General features: G+C 49.9%; 2 protein-coding genes across 2 annotated transcripts; one reads left to right on the top strand and one right to left on the bottom strand.

The window, feature by feature from the left end:
• On the bottom strand, window positions 3,048-8,077 carry TMEM74B (transmembrane protein 74B). Its single transcript, XM_018056895.1, has 2 exons — window positions 8,027-8,077; window positions 3,048-4,209 (listed from the first exon to the last, which is right to left on the bottom strand). Exon 2 carries the CDS (start codon window positions 4,166-4,168, stop codon window positions 3,467-3,469), a length of 702 nt encoding a protein of 233 aa, XP_017912384.1. The 5' UTR covers window positions 4,169-4,209; window positions 8,027-8,077; the 3' UTR covers window positions 3,048-3,466.
• Window positions 9,158-22,257, top strand: C13H20orf202 (chromosome 13 C20orf202 homolog). Its single transcript, XM_013968716.2, has 3 exons — window positions 9,158-9,231; window positions 19,223-19,397; window positions 21,382-22,257. Exons 1-3 carry the CDS (start codon window positions 9,158-9,160, stop codon window positions 21,613-21,615), a joined length of 483 nt encoding a protein of 160 aa, XP_013824170.2. The 3' UTR covers window positions 21,616-22,257.

The raw sequence follows: 22,517 nt of genomic DNA, 5'->3' as shown, positions 1-22,517 counted from the left end.
CCTTCCAGGCAGAAGGAGCAGCAAGTGCAAAGGCCCTGAGGTGGGCATGTGCCCGCAGGGAGTGAGCCTAGCTGCAGTGGAGTGAGCAGAGGCTAGGATGGGACAGAAGGTCAGAGCAGCACAGGGGCCAGACTGTGTAGTGCTTTCATAGGCCACCATGAGGGTTAGACCTGAAGCCTATGAAATTTAGGGAGTCATCCTTTTTGGAAAAATCAGAATTATAAATAACTGTGATTTAGGGCCTTGGAAGGAGCTTGCACAAGTGAGAGGCCTTGTAAATGCATCCTTGACTGGCGAGAATGGTAGCTTTTGCCTAGAGTAAGAGGGAGCCATAGGACAGTTTGGAGCAGGAGCAACCTGACTTAATTAACTTTTGAAGAGGACCCTCAAAGTAGATCAAACCAGTCAATCTGAAAGGAAATCAACCCTGAATATTCACTGGAAGGACTGATGCTGAAGCTGAAGTTCCATCACTCAGGTCACCTGATGAAAAGAGCCAACTCAATGGAAAAGACCCTGATGCTAGGAAAGATTGATGGCAGGAGGAAAGGGGATGACAGCAGATGAGATGGTTGGATGGCATCACCGACTCAACAGATATGAGTCTGAGCAAACTCCAGGAGATGGTGAAGGACAGGGAAGCCTGGAGTGCTGCAGTCAATGGGGTCACAACAAGTCAGACACAACTGAGAGACTGAACAACAAGGATCCTCCTTGCTGCAGAGTGGAACAAGAGGTGAGGTGGAGAGTGGGCAGGAGAGGAATCAAATGAGCAACCTGGACTGGGCAGTTGCGACTGAGGACTCAGATTCCAGAGATGGAACCAATGAAATCTGCTGATCAGTAGGGTGGGAGGTGAGAGAAGAAAGTCAGAAGGGTTGACTCTGAAGTTTTAGGCCTAATCCAGTCATCTCCAACCAGGGTGAGGAAGGAGAGTGATCATGGAGACAACCTCATACACTCAGGCCTGCAGCTTATCTCTGATTTTTCCCAACCTCCCTCTCTCTGAAGAGAGGCCGAGGATGAACTTTCATTCCTCCCACTTCACAGTGACAACAGTACTCAGGATACTTAGAGAGGTACAATACCTTGCTCAAGGTCACACAGCCAGGAAATGGTAGACCCTGAAGCCCAGGTTTTACTGACTCCAAAATCAGTATCTGTTCTCATATACCAGGAAAAGCAAGGTCTGGGGACCCTAGTAGCTTCTCAAGTAGGAGATGCAGTTCCTACAGGTGGGCACCTTCCAGCCACCACAGGGTCCCCAGGGGCCACTTCGTAGCTACAACCAAAAAAAACCTGCAAAGAGAGTTCTCAGCATCCTACACCCTGCTCCCTCCTGACCCCGTTTCTGATCCACTGGCTGGGCCATCTCAGCTGCAATCTTGGGGAAATGTTTTTGGCATCACTTAAGTTTCCTTAACTCATTGACAAAGAAATGACTGCCTCCATCCATTTTACACATTTTCTAAAGAGTGCATGAGGATGCAAAGCAGGCTTCTCTGGCTTAGAGAAAACCTGAGGTTCCTGGAATTTAACTTTCTAACAGATTTACTCCCTAAACACAATTCACGGCATTTAAACTGATAGGAAGTGACGGTCCTGGATGTATCCATTCAACAGGTTTAGTCTCAAAAAGAGTCCCCCACTGTCACAATAATCTATTTGGCTTGGATTGATATTTTTATTATTATCATTATAGATTTGAAAGGCCTGAGCCCATCATTTGGGATGTTCAGCTCATCTACCTAGCGTGGCTCCTGTCACTTTGTGCATCCACTCCTCGCTTGGAGCCTTGACTTGTGAATCTTTCACTATCTCGAGGCTTTGTCCTTTTCAAACCACACCTCTTGAACAGCAGAAACAGAATCTGACAGGCCAAGATGCATAGCCTTTGTCCTCTCTAGCCCTCCCTCAGCCCCCTGCTCCTGGAAAATCCTGCCAGCAGAGCAGATATTTGATCCGTCATAGAAGCGATAATGTTACACCATCCAGATGTTCAGCTCACCGGACTGAGGGCTCAGGTTACAGATAGTCAGGGCTGCTCTAGCCTCATGCCCACCCCACTCTCCCATCCCCAAGAATCAGGATGAGCAACCCACATGGCCAACTGAGATGGAATACACAGAACCTGCAGGGGTTTGGGGGCTCACTGAAATGACCCCGTTAGAGTCTTCAAACCAGTGACCTAGAAGGTATATATTCTCAAAGCCCTCTAGAGCCTTTCAGAATGAATGATGCCCTCCCCTAGTCCTCAAACACCTTTATCTCCTTGCCCACTAGGACCCACTTCCTTTCCTTGTCAGTAGTTTAAAGACAGTCTAGGTGGAGCCTAGAAAACATTTGACTAAGAGAAACAGAACAAACGGTGATTAAGATGGCTAGAATTTCCAGGCCACCAGAATGCGTACCTGATTTCTTCCCCAGGTAAATTGGGGCTGCACTTTGCTGCTTAGGGGTGTTGGGAAAGGAAGGTTACAAATTCAACATTAAAAAAAAAAGTTTCTTTCCCATTCCCAGCATAAGGTGATGCCTAAGAGACATACTATTGGGGAAGGGGCGGTAATGAAGGCCCACACTGTGTCCACAGAAATATAGCAAAGCCCTCACCCTTTCTTATTTGAAAGACCCCCTGCCCCTTGTCCAGGGAGTTAGTGAAAACTGCGCACATGACTGTAAAACTTGTGCTAGTCACTGCAGGTAATTCGATACCAAGACCAAAACCAGGCTGTCACAAACTGTATTTAGCCCAGCCTAACCTGAGGACTTAAGGGCTCCTTTAGAAGGACCGTGGGAGATGCTGACTGTGTAAGTGGTGGCAGCCCTGGTCAGAAAAATGGCACGGAGAATGGTCAGCACACGCTGACACTCTCCTCCCCGGAAGGAGTGGCCACATGCAGACACTGGGCTCCTGTTCCAGACGGGAATTCCTAGGGCAGAACTGGAGGGGCCACCCCTCTCACATCACAGTCAGGGGGACTGAGGCCTAGAGAGGAGAGGTCATCCCAGGGATGACTTCTCCCCTCATCATGAATCCACCTCCCACCTTCAACAGTCAGGGCTGCAAGGGGTCCTTCCGAGGTCACCCAACACCCATAGGTGGCTGATGAGGACAGCAGAGTTCCCGGAATTCCCCAAGGCACGGGGAACAGGATGGGCAGCCTTTCAAACAGCTCTCAATCCACAGAAATGCCAAGAAACCTCATCCTCCAAGGGCAGCGGTTTCCAGACTTTTGTATTTTTAGCAGCAGAAGCCATCCTTCAAACAAAACCTTATGCAAAACCTCAGGCTACAAAACAGACGGAGGGGCCGCTCTCCTAAGTGAAGCCTGGACCAGGCCCCAAGCTCCCCTTTCTGCACCCACGACTCCTTCCACAGGGCCCTCGGTGGAGCTCGGTCCAAAACCCCAGCCTTGGGGGCCTGGTCACCCCGAAGCTGAAGCAGCCAGACAGAGTGGGCTCTTACTTAAGACCCCTGGAGAGCGTGGCTGGTCTCTGAGACCTGGACAACCTCGTTCTCCACCAGGGCCTGGCCCCCGTCCCCATGGAGCTGTCTCATGCGCAGGTTGATAGAGCCGTAGGTCTTCCTGGAGCCCCTGCCTGGGGCGAAGGCGGGCCGGCGGTACAGCTCGCCCTTGCACAGGGAGACCGTCAGCAGCACGGACAAGAGCATGCCGCCCACCGTGAGCAGCCCCAAGCCTGCAATGATGCACTTGTCCAAGTGCGAGCCCAGGCGCGCATAGTACATCTCCAGCCGTTCCATCTCCCGCGCTGACACCGTGTCCGGGTTCACGCGAGCCTCGCGGGGGATGGCATATGCAGTCACTACCAGGAGGATCCCGCTCACCAGGAAAACCAGAGCAGAGATGAAGCCGTAATCCACAGGGCGGCTCACGGGCTCCAGGCCTGGCCCCTCTTCTGAATGCAGGGACGCGTCGTCTCTCTGGGGTCGGGGCTGCAAGGGGCCAAGGCCCCCAGGAGGGCTGGGGGAGTGGCCTGGTCTGGCATCCCCAGGGTCCTGGAAATGGGTCTCGTGTTCCTCTGAAGAGAAGCAGGCATTCTCCACACCCTCCCTGGGTGAGGCTGCTGGACCCAGAGATGCAGGTCTCCTTGGAGCCTGGGGACCATTGCTCAGTGTCTTCAGTTCCAGACCAGGAGGAGATGCCATTGGGAAGGCGGACCCCAGCTCATCCCTTGGCCCCTTGGTAGCTAGAAGAGAAAACAGAAGAGTGGAATTTAGCAAGCCTCTACTACTGACAGCCTGCGGGCCCCAGACATCACACAAGGCCTGCTACTAGGCATGTGGGTTTTGGGCAATGCCCGTATCCTCTCTGGGCCTCAGCTTCCCTGTTTATTGAATGACAGCAATAGTACTACTTCCTACTTAAAAGGGCTGATGTGAGGATTGAGATAATCCACTAAAGTCCTCAGAATAGTAAATTCTCAGTAAGTACTGGCAATGAGCTATTACTATGATGGAGGGAATTTCAATAGGGTAGATATCAGGTTCTAATCCCAGCATCACCACTTGAGCTTGGGCAAGTGAGGTGATCTTTCCAGACTCAATTTTGTGATCTGCTAAGTGGGAATAAGCAAAATGCTTCCCTCATAGGGTTGATGTAAGGATTCTGTTTCATAGAATAAAGTATGTAAGGCCCCCACCAGTTCAATTAATGGACACTGTTGTGATGAAATGAGGATATCTGGGGGCAGGGGAAGGGGAGATGAAGGTGGTTGTAAGAACAAAGAGGAGAAAGTTAGGGTAGCTTCTAGGAGTTGGTAGCATTTGAGCCAAATCTCAGAGGATAAGTGGGAAATCCCCCAGCAGCAAGACGGGACAAGGGCATTTTGGAGAGGAAGAGGGGTTGCCTTGGAGGTCAGCTGGGACTAGCTTTCTAAATTTTCTGAAAACCAAGCCAAGGAGCCAGGGAGGCAAGGCGTTGGGGCTGGGAGGGTTAACATCCCCCTGGGTTTCGGAAAGCTCTCTCTGGCTGCTGCATGGAGGACAGTCAGGATGGGAAGGAGGACAGTTGGAGGCCAGGGGTCCAGAGAAGAACCCAGTAGAGTAGCGGAAGCATAGAGGCTGAGAGGGCAAAGAGGAAGGAAGAGCATATTTGAGAGCCATGACTGAGGTCAAGGCCAAATGCCTTTATATAAATAGAGATGGGAGGACCTGGATGAGGGTGGCAGAAGGGGAGCTGGGAAAGGGCAGGGAAGCGGGCTCTCTGCTCACAGAACAGACATCCCACCCAAGTACCTGAGCACCTGCCCACACAGACAGCACACGTGCCAAAGGAAACCAGCTTACAGGCCATGGGCCATGTTTGGCTCATAGGAGTTTTGCTTTTTCATGTTTCTGGTCTGGTGTTTTTTTGTTTGTTTTTTTTTTTTTTTGGTGAAGCAGTTGCCAATATATAAAAAGCAAAAGATTCTACACTTTAAACCTTAGATGCCTGGCTTCTCTTGCAAAATGGATGAACCTGACGACCCCAGCCCTCTTTCCCTCACAGCCACACAGCGGGAGCTGATGATGGAGTCTCCCTCCAGCAGCTCTGGTATGCCCCCAGCAGGCCCCCCGGCATGTAAAACTCCTGACCACCATGTCCCCAGGCACACCCACACCCTGTGGGTACAGACATCCCAGACCCAAGTCCACACACAGCACAGAGACCCCCAGATGCAGATTGCCTTACATGCCCTACGGTGTCTACACACACAAACACAGGATTCTAGACCTTTCTCTGCTTCCCTGTGCCCAAGTTTATTCTCCAAAGTTCCCTGGTTCAGTGTGTGTGTATGTGGGAAAGAGAGAGGATATGAGCAAATGAACGGAGTGAAAATGAATGAAATGAATGAATGAATGAAATTCAAAGAGCCTCTGCGGGAAGGCACGTTTTTCGATCTTTCTGATCTTCCATCCAACATGGACTTGCATCAGACACCTCCTCTTAGCACACACAGGGCCTTTCATCTGAGTACAAAGCCTGTTTCCACTTACAACCCATCTCGATCACCACGTCCCTTCTGCCTGAGTTCCAATTTTAAAAATGTTTACTGAGCACCTACACTCTCTGCTGGGCCCTGCTAAGCCCCATGAGCAGGTGTTACTATCTCCATTTTACAAAATGTAGCCAAGATCCTATGGCATACATGTGGGGGTCAGGAGCTGAATACAGGTTCCCCAAGAACTGTTATCACCTAAAAGCCTAAAAACCCACACACTCTCATGCCAGTGGCATCATCTGGCCATCCTTCCCTGGTCTTCCAGGCCACACTTGTAGACTCTCTACTTTATGCCACTGTTGAACAGCAACCATGAGCAGCTTGAGGTCAGGGATACGTCTGGGTCCACAGCCCCCTGAACAAGGCTTGGAACACAGCCAGTCCTCAGGAATGGTTTCACAACCTGCTCAGGCAGACAATCCTTCCCACACAACAGGATGGGGAGTCCTATTCCCGGACAGGCTCTGGCCAAACTGCTCCCACTTTCCAGTAAACCAAGAGGAGAGGTGTGTTCATTGGCTTTTCTTTTTTTTACTTTTGGCACCAAACGCATTTTCCTGAGTGCCCAGCCAGTAACAGGGACTGGCAGTGACCACTCCTGCCCAGTTGGTGTCCAGAAGTGGTCCCCTACCCAGATCTTCAGCATCTTCTCTAGAACTCAGCCCCTGGAGGAGCCCAGGAACTCTCTTCCCAGACCAGCATATTGATGCCTCCACATCCCAGAAGAAACCAAGGACACTCAGATTCTTGGAGTAGGGCTCTTTCACCTGGCAGGAAGCCAAAACTTTTTCCTTAGGATGCCAGCAGAGTTAGGAAGAGAGTGGAGGAAAAGAAGATTCCTTCTTACACAGAGTTACTATGTCTCTGACACACAGGTTCAGAGATATCTACCAGTTACAAGGGCATGCCCAATTACTCAAAACATAAGCAGAAACAGACAAGCTGACAATGATGCTGGTTGTCCACCGCTCACACCCCACAGCTGTACCAGTTACACTCCAATGTCATTTGCAGCCCAACAGGACCTGAAAGGTACACCTTGGTCCCACACTCAGACCCCCAGGGGCCTTTTCCATATGCAGCATCCACAGACACTGGAAGCCACACAATATAACCAGAGATCCATACACCACATTGGTATCCACACCCCAAGAAAGGACAAAGCTGGTCACACACACACAGACACACACACGCGCCCCAAGAAATGATAGAGTTGGTCACACACACACACACACACACACACACACGAGTTTACTACTCTCAGAACTGCTAAGATCCACCAAGATCCGCCCAAGTCCAGCACCTCGCGCAGTGGCGTGCACTAACACGCGGGGAAAACAGACGCACAGCGGGCGTGGGTAAGCTTCACAAAACCCAGTCGACAGACACACGCACGAGTTGTACACAAAGCCTCGGGCGCTCAGATACGTCCACGCTGTGATACCCAAAGTTCCGAGCAGAAAGCTCCAGCACCCCGGCTGCCCGCTGTACCCACGCGCCCGCCATCCCGCAGCTCACACCCCCCTGCTCCTGCCCTTGACCACAAACGCCGTTGGGCCGGGCCAGGCCGGACCGGGCCGAGCGGCGCCGGGAGCCAGGCGGCCAGGCGGCCCAGGGAAGCCGGGATCTGCGAGGACCCGCGTGCGCCCAGGTTCCCTCGCCGCGTGTCCTTCGGCCCGGCCGCGAGGTCAGGCTAGCTCTCCTCGGCCGCCCCTCTCCGCCTCGGGTCCTCGGCCTCCCGCTGCCCGCAGCAGTTCCCTCTTGGCGTGCCTACCTGTGCCGATCCTCCCTCCTCACCTCCCCACCTCCCCACGCGGAAGGCAAGGGCGCCGAGCCGCCTCCGGGCAACGCGGAGGGCGCGTCCTCCCCGGGCGCCCGCCCGCCTTCTTCCAGCAGCCGGTGTTGGTGCTGCGGCGCAGCTCAGGGGGAGAGCGGGCCCGGCCGCCGCCTCCTCTTCTCGCCCTCGGCTCCCGCCCCCTTCCTAGCCGGGCCCGGCCCGGAGCCGCGGCCGAGGCGCACGTACCTGCTCGCGCCTCGCGGGGCCGTACGGCGGCGGCTGGGACCGCCAGGGAGGCTCCGGGGAGGGAGGCGCGGGGAAGGGGCGGGAGCCGGGGATCGCCGAGCGCCGCGGCTCGAGCTCCGCCCGCGGCCGGCGAGGGCGCCGGGAGTCAGCTCCGGGAGGCACTGGGAGGCCGGTAACAGACTGGGGCGAGGGTGGGGGGACGCGGCTCCATCCTCCTCCGCTTCCCCTTGGGGCAGGTCTGGTTTCCCAGCACCTGGGTACCCAGAACCGAAGCCTCCAGCCGGCCCGGGCGCAGGGGCGGGGCGCGGGGTGGGTGTTGAAGAAGACCCCTCCCTCGGCCGCTGGCCTCGCCCCTCGTCTGGGGAGTCCCTACTGCGCCGGGTCCCCACGCTTACTCCGCTTCTCAGCCCCTCCCACACACGCAGCCCGCTGGAGGGACTCGGGGTCCTCTCCGAGGTCCTTAGGGCGGGATGCTCTTCTCCGGCGCGTGCGGCTCCGTGACTCGAGGGCGCCACCTGAAGGCGGAAAGAAAGCTTCTGATGAACCAACCCCTGTAGTGCCCCCACCCCTGGGAAGCTCACCCGGCAACCCCACAGGCTCCCTCGCCCCAGGGGCCCTTCCAGCTGTGTTCTCTTGGCCTGCATTATTGTCCTTATCTCTGGGAGTTGTACTTTTCACTGAATGCCAGCCTCCTTCCTCAGACTGGTAGGTCCTGGAGGCCAGGGCCCCAGACCGACGCTCCCAGAGCCCAGCGTGGCAGTGGGTGGACAGGTGGTAGTGGGACACATTTCACCGTTTCTTTCCTTCTGGGGCTCAGACTAAGGTGAATTAAATTTCACTTCACTTCAATTAAGTGAAATGCCTAGTGCACTAAAGTTAAGGAGACACTCCTTCTTTGGGAGCCCAGGCCAAGCCCAGAGAGGAGTTGGAACTGAAGATCATCGGCTTACTGGAAGTCTCTGTGACCAGCTCACTCTGGTGGCCTCAGGTGGAATCCTCCCACCTCTCTGAGCCTCCATGTTCGCCTCTGCCAGTGGGATCAGGAAAATGCAGACTCCAGGAGCTTTGGAGGGGTCAGCAGAGGTAAACCGTCCGGAAGTAGAGGCACGGTCCTGAGTCCTCAGCCGCGTCATGGTAGAGCTGGACCTGTCCTGCTCCAAAGGCCTGTGCCATCCTTTGGACACAGAGGTGGCCCCAGAAGCCAGGTGCCCAGGCCTTTAAGGCTAGGATGATGGAGACCTGGGCAGGACTTCCAGTGCTGGGAGGAGTGGGAGGGCTTCAGTCTCTTCCTGCCTTCCAGAGGCATGGCCTGTTGTTGTTAAGTTGCTCAGTCAAATCCGACCCTTCGTAACCCCAAGGACGGTAGCTTTGGGATTTTCCAGGCAAGAATACCTGAGTGGTTGCTATTCCCTTCTCCAGGGAATCTTCCTGACCCAGGGATTGAAGCTGGGTCTCCTGCATTGCAGGCAGATTCTTTACCATCTGAGCCACCAGAAAAGGCCAATTGTTGGGAGACTTCAGAAGAGAGCTGTCTGTGGCACCAGGCTCCCAAGGGAATCCCAGCTCCAGCACTCTTGTGTGAAGGGGGCCCTCTTGGAGCTATTTCCTCATCTGTGTAATGGACTCAGTAAGGGTAATGGGATTAGACGACATATTCCCTATAAAACATCCCACCATGTCCGACTCGATGGACATGAGTTTGAGCAAGCTCCGAAAATTGGTGATGGACAGGGAAGCCTGGCGTGCTGCAGTCCATGGGGTCGCAAAGAATCAAGCATGACTGAGCGACTGAAGTGAACTGAACTGAACTGAACTGAAGGGTAATGGGACCAGATGAAGTACTCCCTATAAAGTGCTCACAGTTTCCTTCCTCAGCCTTTGCCTTTGCTGTTTCTTCTGCCTGGGACACTCTTCTTCCTGAGACCCCCCAGAATGTGCCCTCATATCCTTCACATCTTGCTCAAATGTCACCTTCTCAGAGACAACTTCCCACGGCATCTTTTTAAGATTAGCAGTACCCCAGCACCCATTACTCCTTAACTCTGAATTTTTCTCCACAGCATTTATCAGCTTCTGACATTTGCTTATTTCTTTCCTTATTGTCATCACCACTAAAATATAAATGTTAGGAGGCAGAGGCTTTGCCTTATTCCCTCTTGCTGTATCCCCAGATGCTAGAAAAGGAGCCAACACAAAGGGGGCCTTTGATAAACGTTTAACAAATAAAGAATGGAGAAAATGAGCATTTATTGAGCTCCTATTATCTACTGATTAATCAAGACAACTCCATCCCCATCCTACCTTCTAGAAGTTCTTATTCTAGTGAGAGGAAAGGATAAGCAAAGGTAACATTGCCACAAAGAAAAGGTACTCTGCAAGCTTTCAGCAAGTTGCTGACCTTGTTTGGGAGACAGGATGGCTCCAGCTTCTCCTGCAGAATTGAGGGCTGAGCTGAGACTGGAAAGATGAATAGGAGACAGCCAGGTAAAAGACAGCAAGGAAATGAGGCCCAGCAGAGGGAATGGCATGGGCAAAGGCTCTGGGGTAGAAGGGAGTGTGGTGGCTTGATGGAGGACAGGATGGTTGCCCTGAAGGGCTCAATAAGCAACATGGGAGATGAGGCTGGACTATCAGTAAGCCAGGTCACTGCAAATACTTGTAAGCCAAGCAGTTGGTTCTTTGTCCCCAAAGCAGTGGGGAGTCATTGATCAATGTGAATAAAGGGTTAATGAAAACTTTTCCTCTTCTGTGTGAGAATTTGACCTTTGGTTAACTGTCTAGCTCTGTTTCCTTAGAAACAGATAAACGTATGTCACTACGTTACCTGGCAACACTGCAATGATAAAATATGACCCCGAGGAGGAGCCTCCAATGATCCATATGGTAATGGATTTGAGTTGGAGATATTAGTATAAATTCATGTTTAGCATAATATTGATACAGATGATTACATACTTACGATACATTTTATATACAGCTGTGACTGTGTATACACACAAGTTAGTACCCACTGTATTTCCTTTCTCTACCAGCTAAGAGGACCTGGCTGCATGATACTACATAGTAACAAGCACATCTACTGCCCAAATCTTGGTTTCTAATACCCCTCTCCAATAAAGGGAACCAGGGGAAAATGTTTGATGCTAGGACTGGAGCCGAAAACATACAAGACAAGCCTGGAGCATCTAATAGTGCCATAAAATAAAGAAGGAACCAACAACACACACACACACACACACACACACACACACACACACAAAATGATGGGGGTATGTCAAAAGACATAGGAGTTGACTGAAAGAGCTCCTAACAGCCAAACTTGGAAAAATCTGATCAAAAATAAATAAATAAAGTAATACTGAATTTTAACCTAAAATATGATACATGCAAAAATGGGGGAAAGATAAATCTGATGAAGAATTCCAAATACTCCATCCTCAAGGAAGAGCAATATAACTCCCAATTCTTTTTTAAGAATTCTATGTAGAGATTTTTTAAATAAAATTTGTAAACATTACTTTCCATTTATAGTTATTAAGAAATATTGACTATATTCCCTCAGTTTGTGCAGTACATCCTTGTAGCCTATCTTACACACAAAAGTTTGTATATCCCAGTCCTTTACTCCTGTATTGCCCCTCTCCCTCTTGGTAACCACTAGTTTGTTCTCTATTATCTGTGCGTAACTCCCCAATCCTTAAACGTGGGCTGAGCAGAGTGACTTTCCGAGAGTACAATGTGGAAGTGTGGGTGGAAAATAACTTTGAAAAGGAGAAACTGACAAACCTGATTACCTTGGCCAAGTGAACAAGGTCAGCCTCAGCAGTCAAATTATGTTGATCGTAGGTATCCTGGATATGATGTGATCAGAGTGGCCATTTACTTCTGTGATCTCTCTCTTCAAACTCATAACCCCCGTCTAACCATGAGATAAACATCAGACAAATCCCAACATTTACAGGGACGTTTTACGAAGTACCTGGCCTCAAAACTGTCAAGGTCATCAAACACAAAGAGTCTTGAGAAACTGTTACAGCCTAGAGGAGCCTTAAAGACGTATGATGACTAAACATAATATGGTGTCCTGGATGAGATCCTGGAACAGAAAAAAAGAGCATTAGGCAAATACTAAGGAAATCTGAATAAAATATGGACTTTAGCTAATAATAATAGATCAATATCAGTTCATTAATTGTAACAAACTTATCATACTAATATAAGATGTTAATCATAGAAATTGGCACAATGTCACGTCTGCTGCATTCTGTTGCTTTAGGGAAGCTCACAGGCCAGCCCAGAGTCAAGGGTGGGGAGGTCTACATAAGTGTATGAATACTGAGAGGCATGGATCACTGGTGCTATTATTTTCTCTATTTTAAGATGAGGAAGTGGAGGCAAGAATGATTAATAACTTGCCCAAGGTCATACAACCGGTTTACGATGTTTCTGGGGTTCAAATCCAGACCCCGACTCAGTGTTGATAACCACAGTTCTGAGTTCTGTCATAATTTTCAGAGCATGTGCAAAATTCCTGAGCTGTTGTTATTCCCCCTGACCGCCTCCCCCCCACCTTTTTTTTTCTGGTTGCACCTCATGGTTTGCAGGATCTTAGTTCCCTGTCCAGGGACTGAACCCAGGACACCATGGTGAAAGCACCAAGTTCTAATAGCTAAAAAGCCAGGGGAATCCCAATCCCCTTTTTTATGTCTAAGAAAACTGAGTGCCAAAGACAGAAGAGAGTGCTCTGTGGCCACCCTGAGGGATAGTATTAACAGAAGTACAACCAGACCAAGGGCCTCTGACTTCCAGATGGATTTGAGGACCTCAAAGTCCCGAGGCTGACTGACTGCATGCCTATTCTCCCCACCACTTTCAGTTTTACCTCCTACTCATCCACTGGAGGAGGGAATTGGGGTTCAAATCAACTGGGCAGCTTGCCTCAGAGTCACACTCAAAGCTAGTTGGGGCCGAGAAATTACACTTTTCCCACCATTCCACGCTGCTTTCTCAGTCTCCACCACCTCATCAGGATCAAATGCCTTCCTTCCCTGATATAAGTGGACACAGAGCTGTGACTTGGGTACCTGGGCATGTGACAGGTGTGTGTAGGATACATGTACACAGGGGGCCTGTGTACACGGCAGGAGGGATAGGATATTCATATATTCTATACAGGACGCTCACGCACAGAAGAGGTACACAGGGCTGTGTACAGGGCATACGTGGATGGGACCTGTCGTAGGTTGAGTTCCCCGAGAAGCAAACCCAAGACAAGAATTTTAGGGCAAGTGGTCTATCTGGGAGGTGGTCCAGGAAGCACAGTAGAGGAGCAGGCGAGTTAGACATGGAAGGGAAGGCTTCCAGTGTACTGCCGGAACACTGATGAGCACATGGCTGCCGCTGACGCTGGGGACTCAGTCCTGCTGGACTGAGTCTTGTTCCACCCGGGAGCCAAGGGAGGCAAGATATTTATCTATAACACCTATTTGCCAGCACTGTCCTCTGCCCAGGTCAAGCATGTTCCTTAAGCAGAGAGTCAGATGTGCTTTGCAGTCGGAAGCCCTGCGCATATGGAGAAGAGGAATATCAGGGGGATATGGTGGGGCCCTGGCAGCATTTGCTATAGGACTCAAGAGGTGCAGGGCGTGTGTTCAGGACCCGTGAACACAGCATAAGGGCTCAGGCATCAGACAAATGCTTGGATTACCAGCCTTGCTGTCAGGCTTGAAGGGAAGGCCTGCTGGAAGGTGATAAACAACACAGAGGAAGAGGTGGTGTCGGGACTCCTCAAGTCAACTGGTCTTCCATCCCCATGCTCCCGCTGGCCGCTGTAATAGCATGTGCTTGCATGGCAGGAAAGGTGGGTTAAAGGGCTTTCACAATGTGGAAGCTTCTCTCTGCTAAACTTCCACCTCATTCATATTTCACAAAGTGGGAATGAGGGCTAAGGTGCCCAGGATAAATGACGGACCACCTCAAGGGTGGATAGGGCCTTAGATTAGGAGTCAGACATAGAAGCACAGATCAGTGACATCACCGAGCCCACTTGCCCCATCGAAGAGATGGAAATAACTCTGCCCATGTGTCTCAGCTACTACTCTTGCATCGTGGGTTCCCTGTCTGCCTAGCGAGCGTCACAGAAGTCCTCTCCCTGCTATGGACTTCACAGAGCTGTTGTGAGGAGCAGATTAGGTCACAAACAAGAAAACACTTGGAAGAGAATGAAATATATAGAAAGGACCTGAGTAGGGAAAATCAAGGAACCTGCTTTCTCTCACTAGCTCTGCGGCTATATTTTTAGGATATTGGTTTGACTCCTATAATAAGGAGACCCAAAATGATAATTCCTGTAAAAAAAAACAGAGCTCATTTCTCTTTCATTTAAAAGTATTCACAGTGGTTAAGGCTGACACAGTGGCTTCACAGTCACTAGAGACCCTGGTTCTTTTTATGCTGTTGCTCTGCCATCCTCCACCTGATGGTCCAAGATGGCTGCTCCATTTCTAGTCCTTGCGATTATATTCCAGTTAGCAGAAGGAGGAACAGGGGAGGGGCAGGAACCCTCCTCCCTCCTTTACAGAGCACAGCCCAGAAATTGCACACATCATTTCCATTCATATCCCACTGACCAGGACTTAATCATCTGACCACACTTCCCTGCAAGGGCGTCTAGGAATAGACTTTTGCCATGTGTGAAAGGATACAGAGGAACAACCTGCAATTTTGCCCGAGCTGCTGACTTGCTTGGGTAACTCACATCTCCATTTGAGCCGTGGTTTCTTCATCTGCACATTTTTTCATTCATTCATTCACATAACTATGCCAGGCTTGTGGTGTGACTTTTGAACCACTTGATTGCTAGTGAACTCTCTTGCTACTTGGATCATGAGTCCTGTGAGGTCAGATGTGAGGTCTTTCTTACTCACCGCTATGCTCCCGGTGTACAGGGCAGGGTCTGGCACATGGAAGCCATGTCACCAGCTGCCCATGGATGATGTGTGGATGGCCATTCTGGCTTTGATAACTGGTGAGGACATTTTCCCTCGCTGAGGAGTTGAAGTTCTTTCCTTTCTAGGCCTCCTGGCTCCATATCCTTTTCTCCCCACGTGCCAAGCCTTTCCAAGCCTATGAAATAAAATGTCTTCTGAGCCAGGAGCATGAGAGAGGGATTAAAAATAAATGAAAGTGCATCAAAACAAGTTAACCACAAGACATGGCTTCCCAGGGTAATTCGGTGTTGGCACTAGAAGTCAAGGTCAGAGCATTAGAGGCTCTAACTGCCAAGCACTCCTATCAACACGACTCCTGTGTTGGGCACAGAGCCCACTGGGCTGCCCAGCACGGCAGCAGATGCCTAACCCGAGCCCCTACTGACTCTCCACCCCTGCAACACAACAGGCAAGACTCTCCCACACAGATCAAGGAGAATTCTAATTCCAATCCTGTTGCCTACTTGCCAGAGTAACCCTAGGAAAATCTATGCCTCTCTGAGCTTTAGTTTCCTCACCTGTAAAACGGGGTTAATAATAGGTTCTTAATCAACTATAATGGAGAAGGCAATGGTACCCCACTCCAGTACTCTTGCCTGGAGAATCCCATGGGTGGAGGGGCCTGGTAGGCTGCAGTCCATGGGGTCGCTAGGAGTCGGACACGACTGAGCGACTTCACTTTCACTTTCACTTTCATGCATTGGAGAAGGAAATGGCAACCCACTCCAGTGTTCTTGCCTGGACAATCCCAGGGATGGGGGAGCCTGGTGGGCTGCTGTCTATGGGGTCGCACAGAGTCAGACACGACTGAAGTGACTTAGCAGAAATCAACTATAAAACACAGATAACACACGACTGAGAGACTTCACTTTCACTTTCTAATCAACTATAAAATGCAGATAACAAGGGTACTCACCTCGTAGGCAGAGGTTCCCGAACATTCTCAGCTCACGGCATCATTGGCATCTCTGTAATTTTTGCACAGTGCCCCAGGCCCAAAGAAATGTCTAACGGTAGTTTGTTACATTAGGTTCACACAACTTAATAATAGTAGTTTGTCCAGTATCCAACAGATATTATCGTGCTTCCCTCAAAATTTTAAAATATTTTGCAGTGTCTCTGACCTTTCTGCAGTGCCTCTGGGGGCCCTGGCTCTCAGTTTGGAAACGGCAGTTATAAGGTTCTGAGGATGAAATGGGGTTGTGTTGTCAAGGGCTCATCATGATGTTTGGTCTGGTGTCAGAGATCAATAAATGTTGGTTGTCCTCAATTGCCCTTCAAGTCTCTTTAGTCCTCCCTGGTCTCTTGCTGCTGCCAATTCATTGGGCCCCTTGGGGCCTGTGGCCCCTTTTCTGAACTAACTTCCTTCTGGAAGAGAATCCCACCTCCACTTCGTCATACCTCCCTAACTCTACCACACATGTGGCACGACCTCTTCATAGGTAGAATATACTCTTAATTTGGAGCTTGGCTGTGTGGCTCACTTTGCTTACACAGCAAAAGTGACAGTGTGATTTTCAGAGCCTAAGTCTTCAGAGGCCTCACACGATTCCACCTGCTCTCTTATCCTCTGCCATTGCCAAGAGAAGAACTTGCCCCAGTAGCCTGATGATTCCAGGAGGAGGACAAGGGACCCAGGGCACAGGCTCAGGTCTGCAGATCTGAATCCCAGTGTAGCCCACCCCAGCCACACCACAAACTCAAGAGCAAAAATAAACAAGTGCTGTTTAAAGGTATGGAGTTTTGGAGAGTTTTGTTACATAATATTCTTGTGAGACAACCCAACCCTACTTACTGTATCAAATTCTAATTCTCTGAGAGACGGCCTGATTGGATCATGTGGTCATCACCCAGAACATGACTGCTTTTACACCATCACCCATGAGCCAAGGATCTCCCTCCTGTCCAGTCCGCAGGTAAATGCCTTGGTTTGGGACACCCATTTCTAATCCAGGCAGCTGTCCCATAATTACAGGGTCCAGTGCCACAAAGCCTGGTGACCTGCCTGGAAGCAATCATTTCTGGCCTCTGTGTTCAGAAGGGGTGTGAATGTGGCAAACAAGAGTTTCTTGGATCCTCTTGGGTTCTGAAGAGTAACAGCTCAGCTAGGAGAAATTACCCATAAAATTTTCTCTGTGTGTGGCAGTCAGAATGCATCTCAAGCTGTAAACTGCAGGGTATGAGAAATGTGATGTTTCTTACAACTCATTTTTGTAACTATTTTGAGCCCCCTTATGCTTAAAATGGAAACTATGAGGCTCAAGCTCACATAGAAAATTTGATAGAACCCGGGCTTAGAACCCAGGTGTCCTGGTTTTTTATACAGTGGCCTAGCCCCCTTTCCTGCCCAGTCAGTGTCACACTTGGAAGGATGCTTCAGGTCTCATCTCAGAGCCAGTGGAGCCCCTTTCCAGCTTCCTTGATTGTCTGGGCTATGCTTTCACGTGCCACTGACTGAGTGCCCACTTCTTGGAAGAATTCTTAGCAACCCTTTCCTCCTACTGAGTGTCAGTCTGCCTCCCTATGTCCTGTACCCCCACCCTAACCATCTTTTGGAACTACACTTGAATAAACATGATTTTTCTTTAACTTATAAATAGTTCCCATAATTTTCACTTCTATTAATTCTATTTAGTTTTTTTTTTAATACCCCTTTTTAAATAGTGTCTTTTTTCTTAGGTTTTAAAATTCTTTTGTATGGTTTTAATTCTTGTCAAAATACTGTTTTGTTATCTTATGTGAAATTCTTGGGGAAGTGAGGTCTAATCCTGCTGACTCTCACTTATGGTGGATGATTTCCTTGTGTGTTTGTAATCTGGGACTATGCGTTCATCTTCAGTGGGGCTTTATCTATGAACAACTCGTGTAGCCCAGGTTGAAGGCAAGTCCCTCCCAAATGGGTTGAGTTTGTTTTTCTGGTCACCTCAGCTTCTTATCTGTGATCACTATGTTAATTCTTAGTTTGGAGTTCCTAGCTCAAGTGGATAGAATAAAATTAAAGCCTGTGTGAGAATAGATCCTATTCACTGGCAGCATAATATTAACTTGATCCTGGTTGTTTCCATCAATTAGGATGTCAGCTCCAGGAAAGAAGAGCCTTTTTCTCTCTGATTTTGGGCTCTGTTCCTCTATCTGCCTACAGCAGAATTTGGCACACAGTAGGCATTCAATAGGGCTTCCCTGGTGGCTCCTGCCATGCAGGAGACCTGGGTTCAATCCCTGAGTGAGGAAGATCCCCTGGAGAAGGGAACGCAACCCACTCTAGTACTCTTGCCTAGAGAATCCCATGGACAGAGGAGTCTGGCACGCTGCAGTTCATGGGGTCGCACAGAGTCAGACACAACTGAAGCAACTAAGCTGCTGCGGCAGCAGAAGGCACTCATAAGTATATGCTGAAAGGGAAAATTAAAGAATACCCACTTCACGGGTATCCATTAGGACTGTGTTTGCCCAGTTAAAAATTGGAGTTCTTCTCATAAAACAGGCAGATGCTACTGGTGATTCTGTGACTGAGTGATTTCAGTGCCTCTACAGTTTTTTGAGCCTTTATCTAAGGGTTGCAAGATGGCTACTGTAGCTCCAGGCATCGCATCCACATTCAAGGCAGAAGGAAGTAGAAGAAATTAAGAGTAAAGGAGGAGCACCATTGACATTTTTCCTTATCAGGTAGGTAACATTTTCCTAACAGCAAATTTCTGTTTTGATCTCATTTGCTAGAAATGGGGTGTGTGGGCATCCAGAAGAAAGGGGACTTTCTTTCTTCTGGAAAATGAGCATTTCCCTTATCTATGGACTCAACAGATGGGTAAGGGAGGGAGGAAGGTGACGGGGACACAGATGTGGTATCCCCCCCAAATGAGATTTTATTTATCTATATATATATATATGTATGTGTGTGTATATATACATATATATGTATAATTTAGAACAAAACAGGCCCTCAGAAAACAATATGGCCAAAAAGTATGGACACCTATTTCCACAATAATTATTAATTTTGTCTTTTAAAGCTTCTGTGATCCTGTGGGCATCAGATTTGGATTCTGGAGCCCACAGGCACTGAGACACCTGTAGCTCAATGATCTCCCTCCTCCTCCCTCCCTCCTTGCTCTGTTCAAAGTACTGAAGCCCTTTAAAAAAAAAAAAAACTACATTTTTCAACGTGAGCCACTTCCTGCTCTCATTAACTCCATCCTCAGTGACTTAGCCAGACCCCGATCCTGGCCCGAAGGAGAGAACCGGACTGTCCAAGTCTAAGGTCCCTCAGGACCATAAGCAGAGCTGTTCCGCATCAAGGTTTCTCCCGAGGAGCTGAGATGAAAACAACAGAGGAGCCAACCTCGAGTCTCGGGCAGACCCTGGAGTGGCTGAGAAAGGAGCTGGTAAGGCTTTGTACTTCTTTGTACCTTACACCGTCACCCCATGTCTTCCGAGGTCCCCTGTTCCTACCTCCCAGGTGCCCCCTGGGTGGGGCAGAGCTGCAGGCTGGGGTGTGGGCCCCACAGGCTCCCATCTGGGATGAGCCACACAGTGCACTGTTGCCACCCCAGGCGCTGGGATAAGTAGGTCGTGGCCTACATAGGAGGCTCTGGGTGCAGCGCTTGCCAGACGGGTTTTAGAATTACACTGAATCTGGTATGTGCCCAGCTCTGTGGCTTGTGGCCTCTAGCAAATGGCTTTGAACTTTAGTCTCCTTGTTGTAAAAGGGGGATGACAATCGTACTAACATCACAAGGGTTATTGTGAGAATTTGGTGAGGAGATGGTATAATTCACTTCGTGCTTGCTTGGCACATCTACCCTGGCCCTTACAGTCCCGGCTCAGCTGGAAATGGAGTACACCAGAGCTGTCTTAGCCAGGGCCTTCTAGAAAGCAGACACTTGCACAAACACTGGAGCATTCCTGCTTATGTGGCGGTGCAAGCCCAGAGGGGTGAGAGTGAGGGGAAGAGGTGCAGGGGCAAAGGCCAGTACTATTCCAGCAGATGCCTTGTCTTACCCAACTGGATGCCACTTACAAAGAAGTCCTAAAGAGGCCAGCAGCCCTCTTGGCAGCTGGTTCTCCTCACTGTGGGATTCTCTGCCTGGAGGAGGATCTACACCCTGCCCGAGAGAAGTTTATCCACCCCACTCACTCCTCTCTCCCATTTCCTGTCTGAAATGTCCACGCTGTGGGTCACTAACTCTCCTGAACTTATAAACAGCGTTACCTGGTCCCTCAGTAACTGCTCAAGAAGCCAGGTCTTACATCTCTCCTTGCGATGTTTCTTCCAAGCCCCAAAATAGAAGGATGCCCCCATAGTATGTGGGGACACTAGCCAAGAGAGAGAAGGAGGTGGTTTGGGGGAACCCCAGAGGGCACCCAAGGTCTGTATCTCAAAACGCCAGTTTCAACCCTAGGAGAATTTATCATCCTGAAGAGGAAGAAGAGGGCCATTAAAAAGAGACTGATCAATTCAACAACTTAAAAAACTAAAAAATAGAACAAAAAAACGTGAGCTTCTACTTCTGGCTGGGGGGAGGGTGGGATGCAGGGACAGAAAGGATTGTCCAAAAATGACCTGCCTGGGTTGCCAGGCAACAGACCAGCTGGGACCCAGCCCTGTCCCAGCTTGGTGGGAGGGGCCGGCCCAGCAGGGATCCTCATGGGTCCAGGGGACTCCAGTGGCAGGAGCTACAGCTTATTATAGGCTGTGTGCTGCTCCCTCCTTGTGCTCCCCTAAACACTGCACCCCCACATTAAGACTGCTTAGTATCTGAACTCAAAGTGCTGATTTTCATTTGATAAAGTACTTCTCTCCTACCCATGAAGAGGAAGAACAGGTGGGGGTAGGGGGAATGACCTGTAGGTAGAGGGGCCTCCCAGGCCCAGATGAACCCCCACCTCCTCATGATGCCAAGAGATGAGTTTTGAGTCTGCACTTACTGGTCCCTGACTGGTAAGGTTCCCAGTCAAGCTTGCTTTAACCTCTGTCACTGGGAATTTGCATGACTCCACAAGGACTCCCCTCTGTAGCCCAGCCAAGGAGCCCCAGCTGACTGTCAGGGAAGCATGTCCGTCACCCTACGCAGCTGAGAGAACAAATCAGTAGCACCAACAACTACCACGGAAGAAAGTCTGGTGCTCCTCCTCCAGTTCTGGAATCATAAAGCCCCCAAAGTCCTGCTGGGAGCTAAAACAAGGGAGAGATCCTTGGAAGGCAAGTAATTTCCTTTCCACTTTGCAGATGAAGAAATGGAGGCTTCGGTGAAAACATGGCTTCTGTGAGGCTGTGGGCTTGTCTCCGATTAGGCAGTGAAGGAGACGTCTTTCTGGGAAATGTCCAGTGCTCTGGCCGCTGCCTCACATGCTCCTTCTCTCTCCTAGGCTGAGATGCAGGACCAAGACCAGAGACTCCTGCTTACACTGAGGCACCTGCACAGCGTCCTGGAGGAGCTCCGCGCAGAGAGTGTCCCCTGGGAGGATGCCAGGTCGAGTAGCGGGACCTCCCCCATCAGAGCTCGAGCAGGCTCTGAAGGCAGGGCCCGCCAACCCTTTCCCTCCAGGCGCCCGGCCCATCTCCTTCAAGGGGTAGACAGCAGACGAAGTTCCCTCCCTTAACAGGCGGGAGACGACCTTGACTTTAACCCTCCCCCAACCAGTCTAAACTTTGACTGTGATGCTGTTGAAAGAGAGCACTGGAATGGGAGTCAGGAAGTCCAGGCTCTGGATTTACCCATGCCCTCATTCACTCTATGTCCCTGGAACTGTCACTCAGCTTCTCTGTGTCACTCTTTCCTCTCCTGTCACTTAGCAGTATTTCAAAAATAAGCTAAGAGATGTGAATACATTTGGGAAACAGAAACATGTTATATGGCTTCCAGCCAGCACCATGGTAGTAATCCTATTCTTGGGAATTTCTCACAAGGTGGTTATTAAAACAAAGAAAGAACTCAGTGTGCCAGGGTGTTTATCCAGTGTTGCCATGGTGAAAAACAGAACCCCATGTAGTGACTTGCTGGTTGTTTTCAGGCCTTTTATTTCCCTTTATCTGAAAGCAACAGGCCCTACAACCACCCTGGCCATAGGGATCAGCATGTGACCAGGCTTGGCCAATTACAGTTCATCGTCACCCTAACAACATGATTGGCCCAATGGGTAGCCCATGCGACTCCACAGAGCCAATCACAAACCTTCTCTGGCATTACCCTCTTGATACTTGTTCTTCTGAAGTTGCAAAGCTGGGGCTGCCAGTGGCCAGGATTACTGTGAGGTGACAGAGACCTGCCTGCACTAGGAAAGAAAGAGGCTGATCAAAGAGAAGCAGAGAGAGGGTCATTCAAGAGACAGGCAGGCCAGAAGGGTGCTGGCTCTCTTTAGTCCCTGGTTTCAGACTCTAGTTCTGTGAGTTACTCCTGTTGTCTATCCAGAGCAAAAAACCAGAAAATTCCACCACTACCACCTATGAACTCAGGCACCAGTTTGTTTTTGCTTAAGCTAATTTGAGCAGGGTTCCCCTCATT

The sequence above is a fragment of the Capra hircus genome, chromosome 13 (assembly GCF_001704415.2).
Source record: "Capra hircus breed San Clemente chromosome 13, ASM170441v1, whole genome shotgun sequence".
In the NCBI taxonomy this organism is placed as follows: Eukaryota; Metazoa; Chordata; class Mammalia; order Artiodactyla; family Bovidae; genus Capra; species Capra hircus.
The sequence above is the reverse complement of the archived record's forward strand: the minus strand, read 5'-3'. Positions and strand labels throughout refer to the sequence as shown.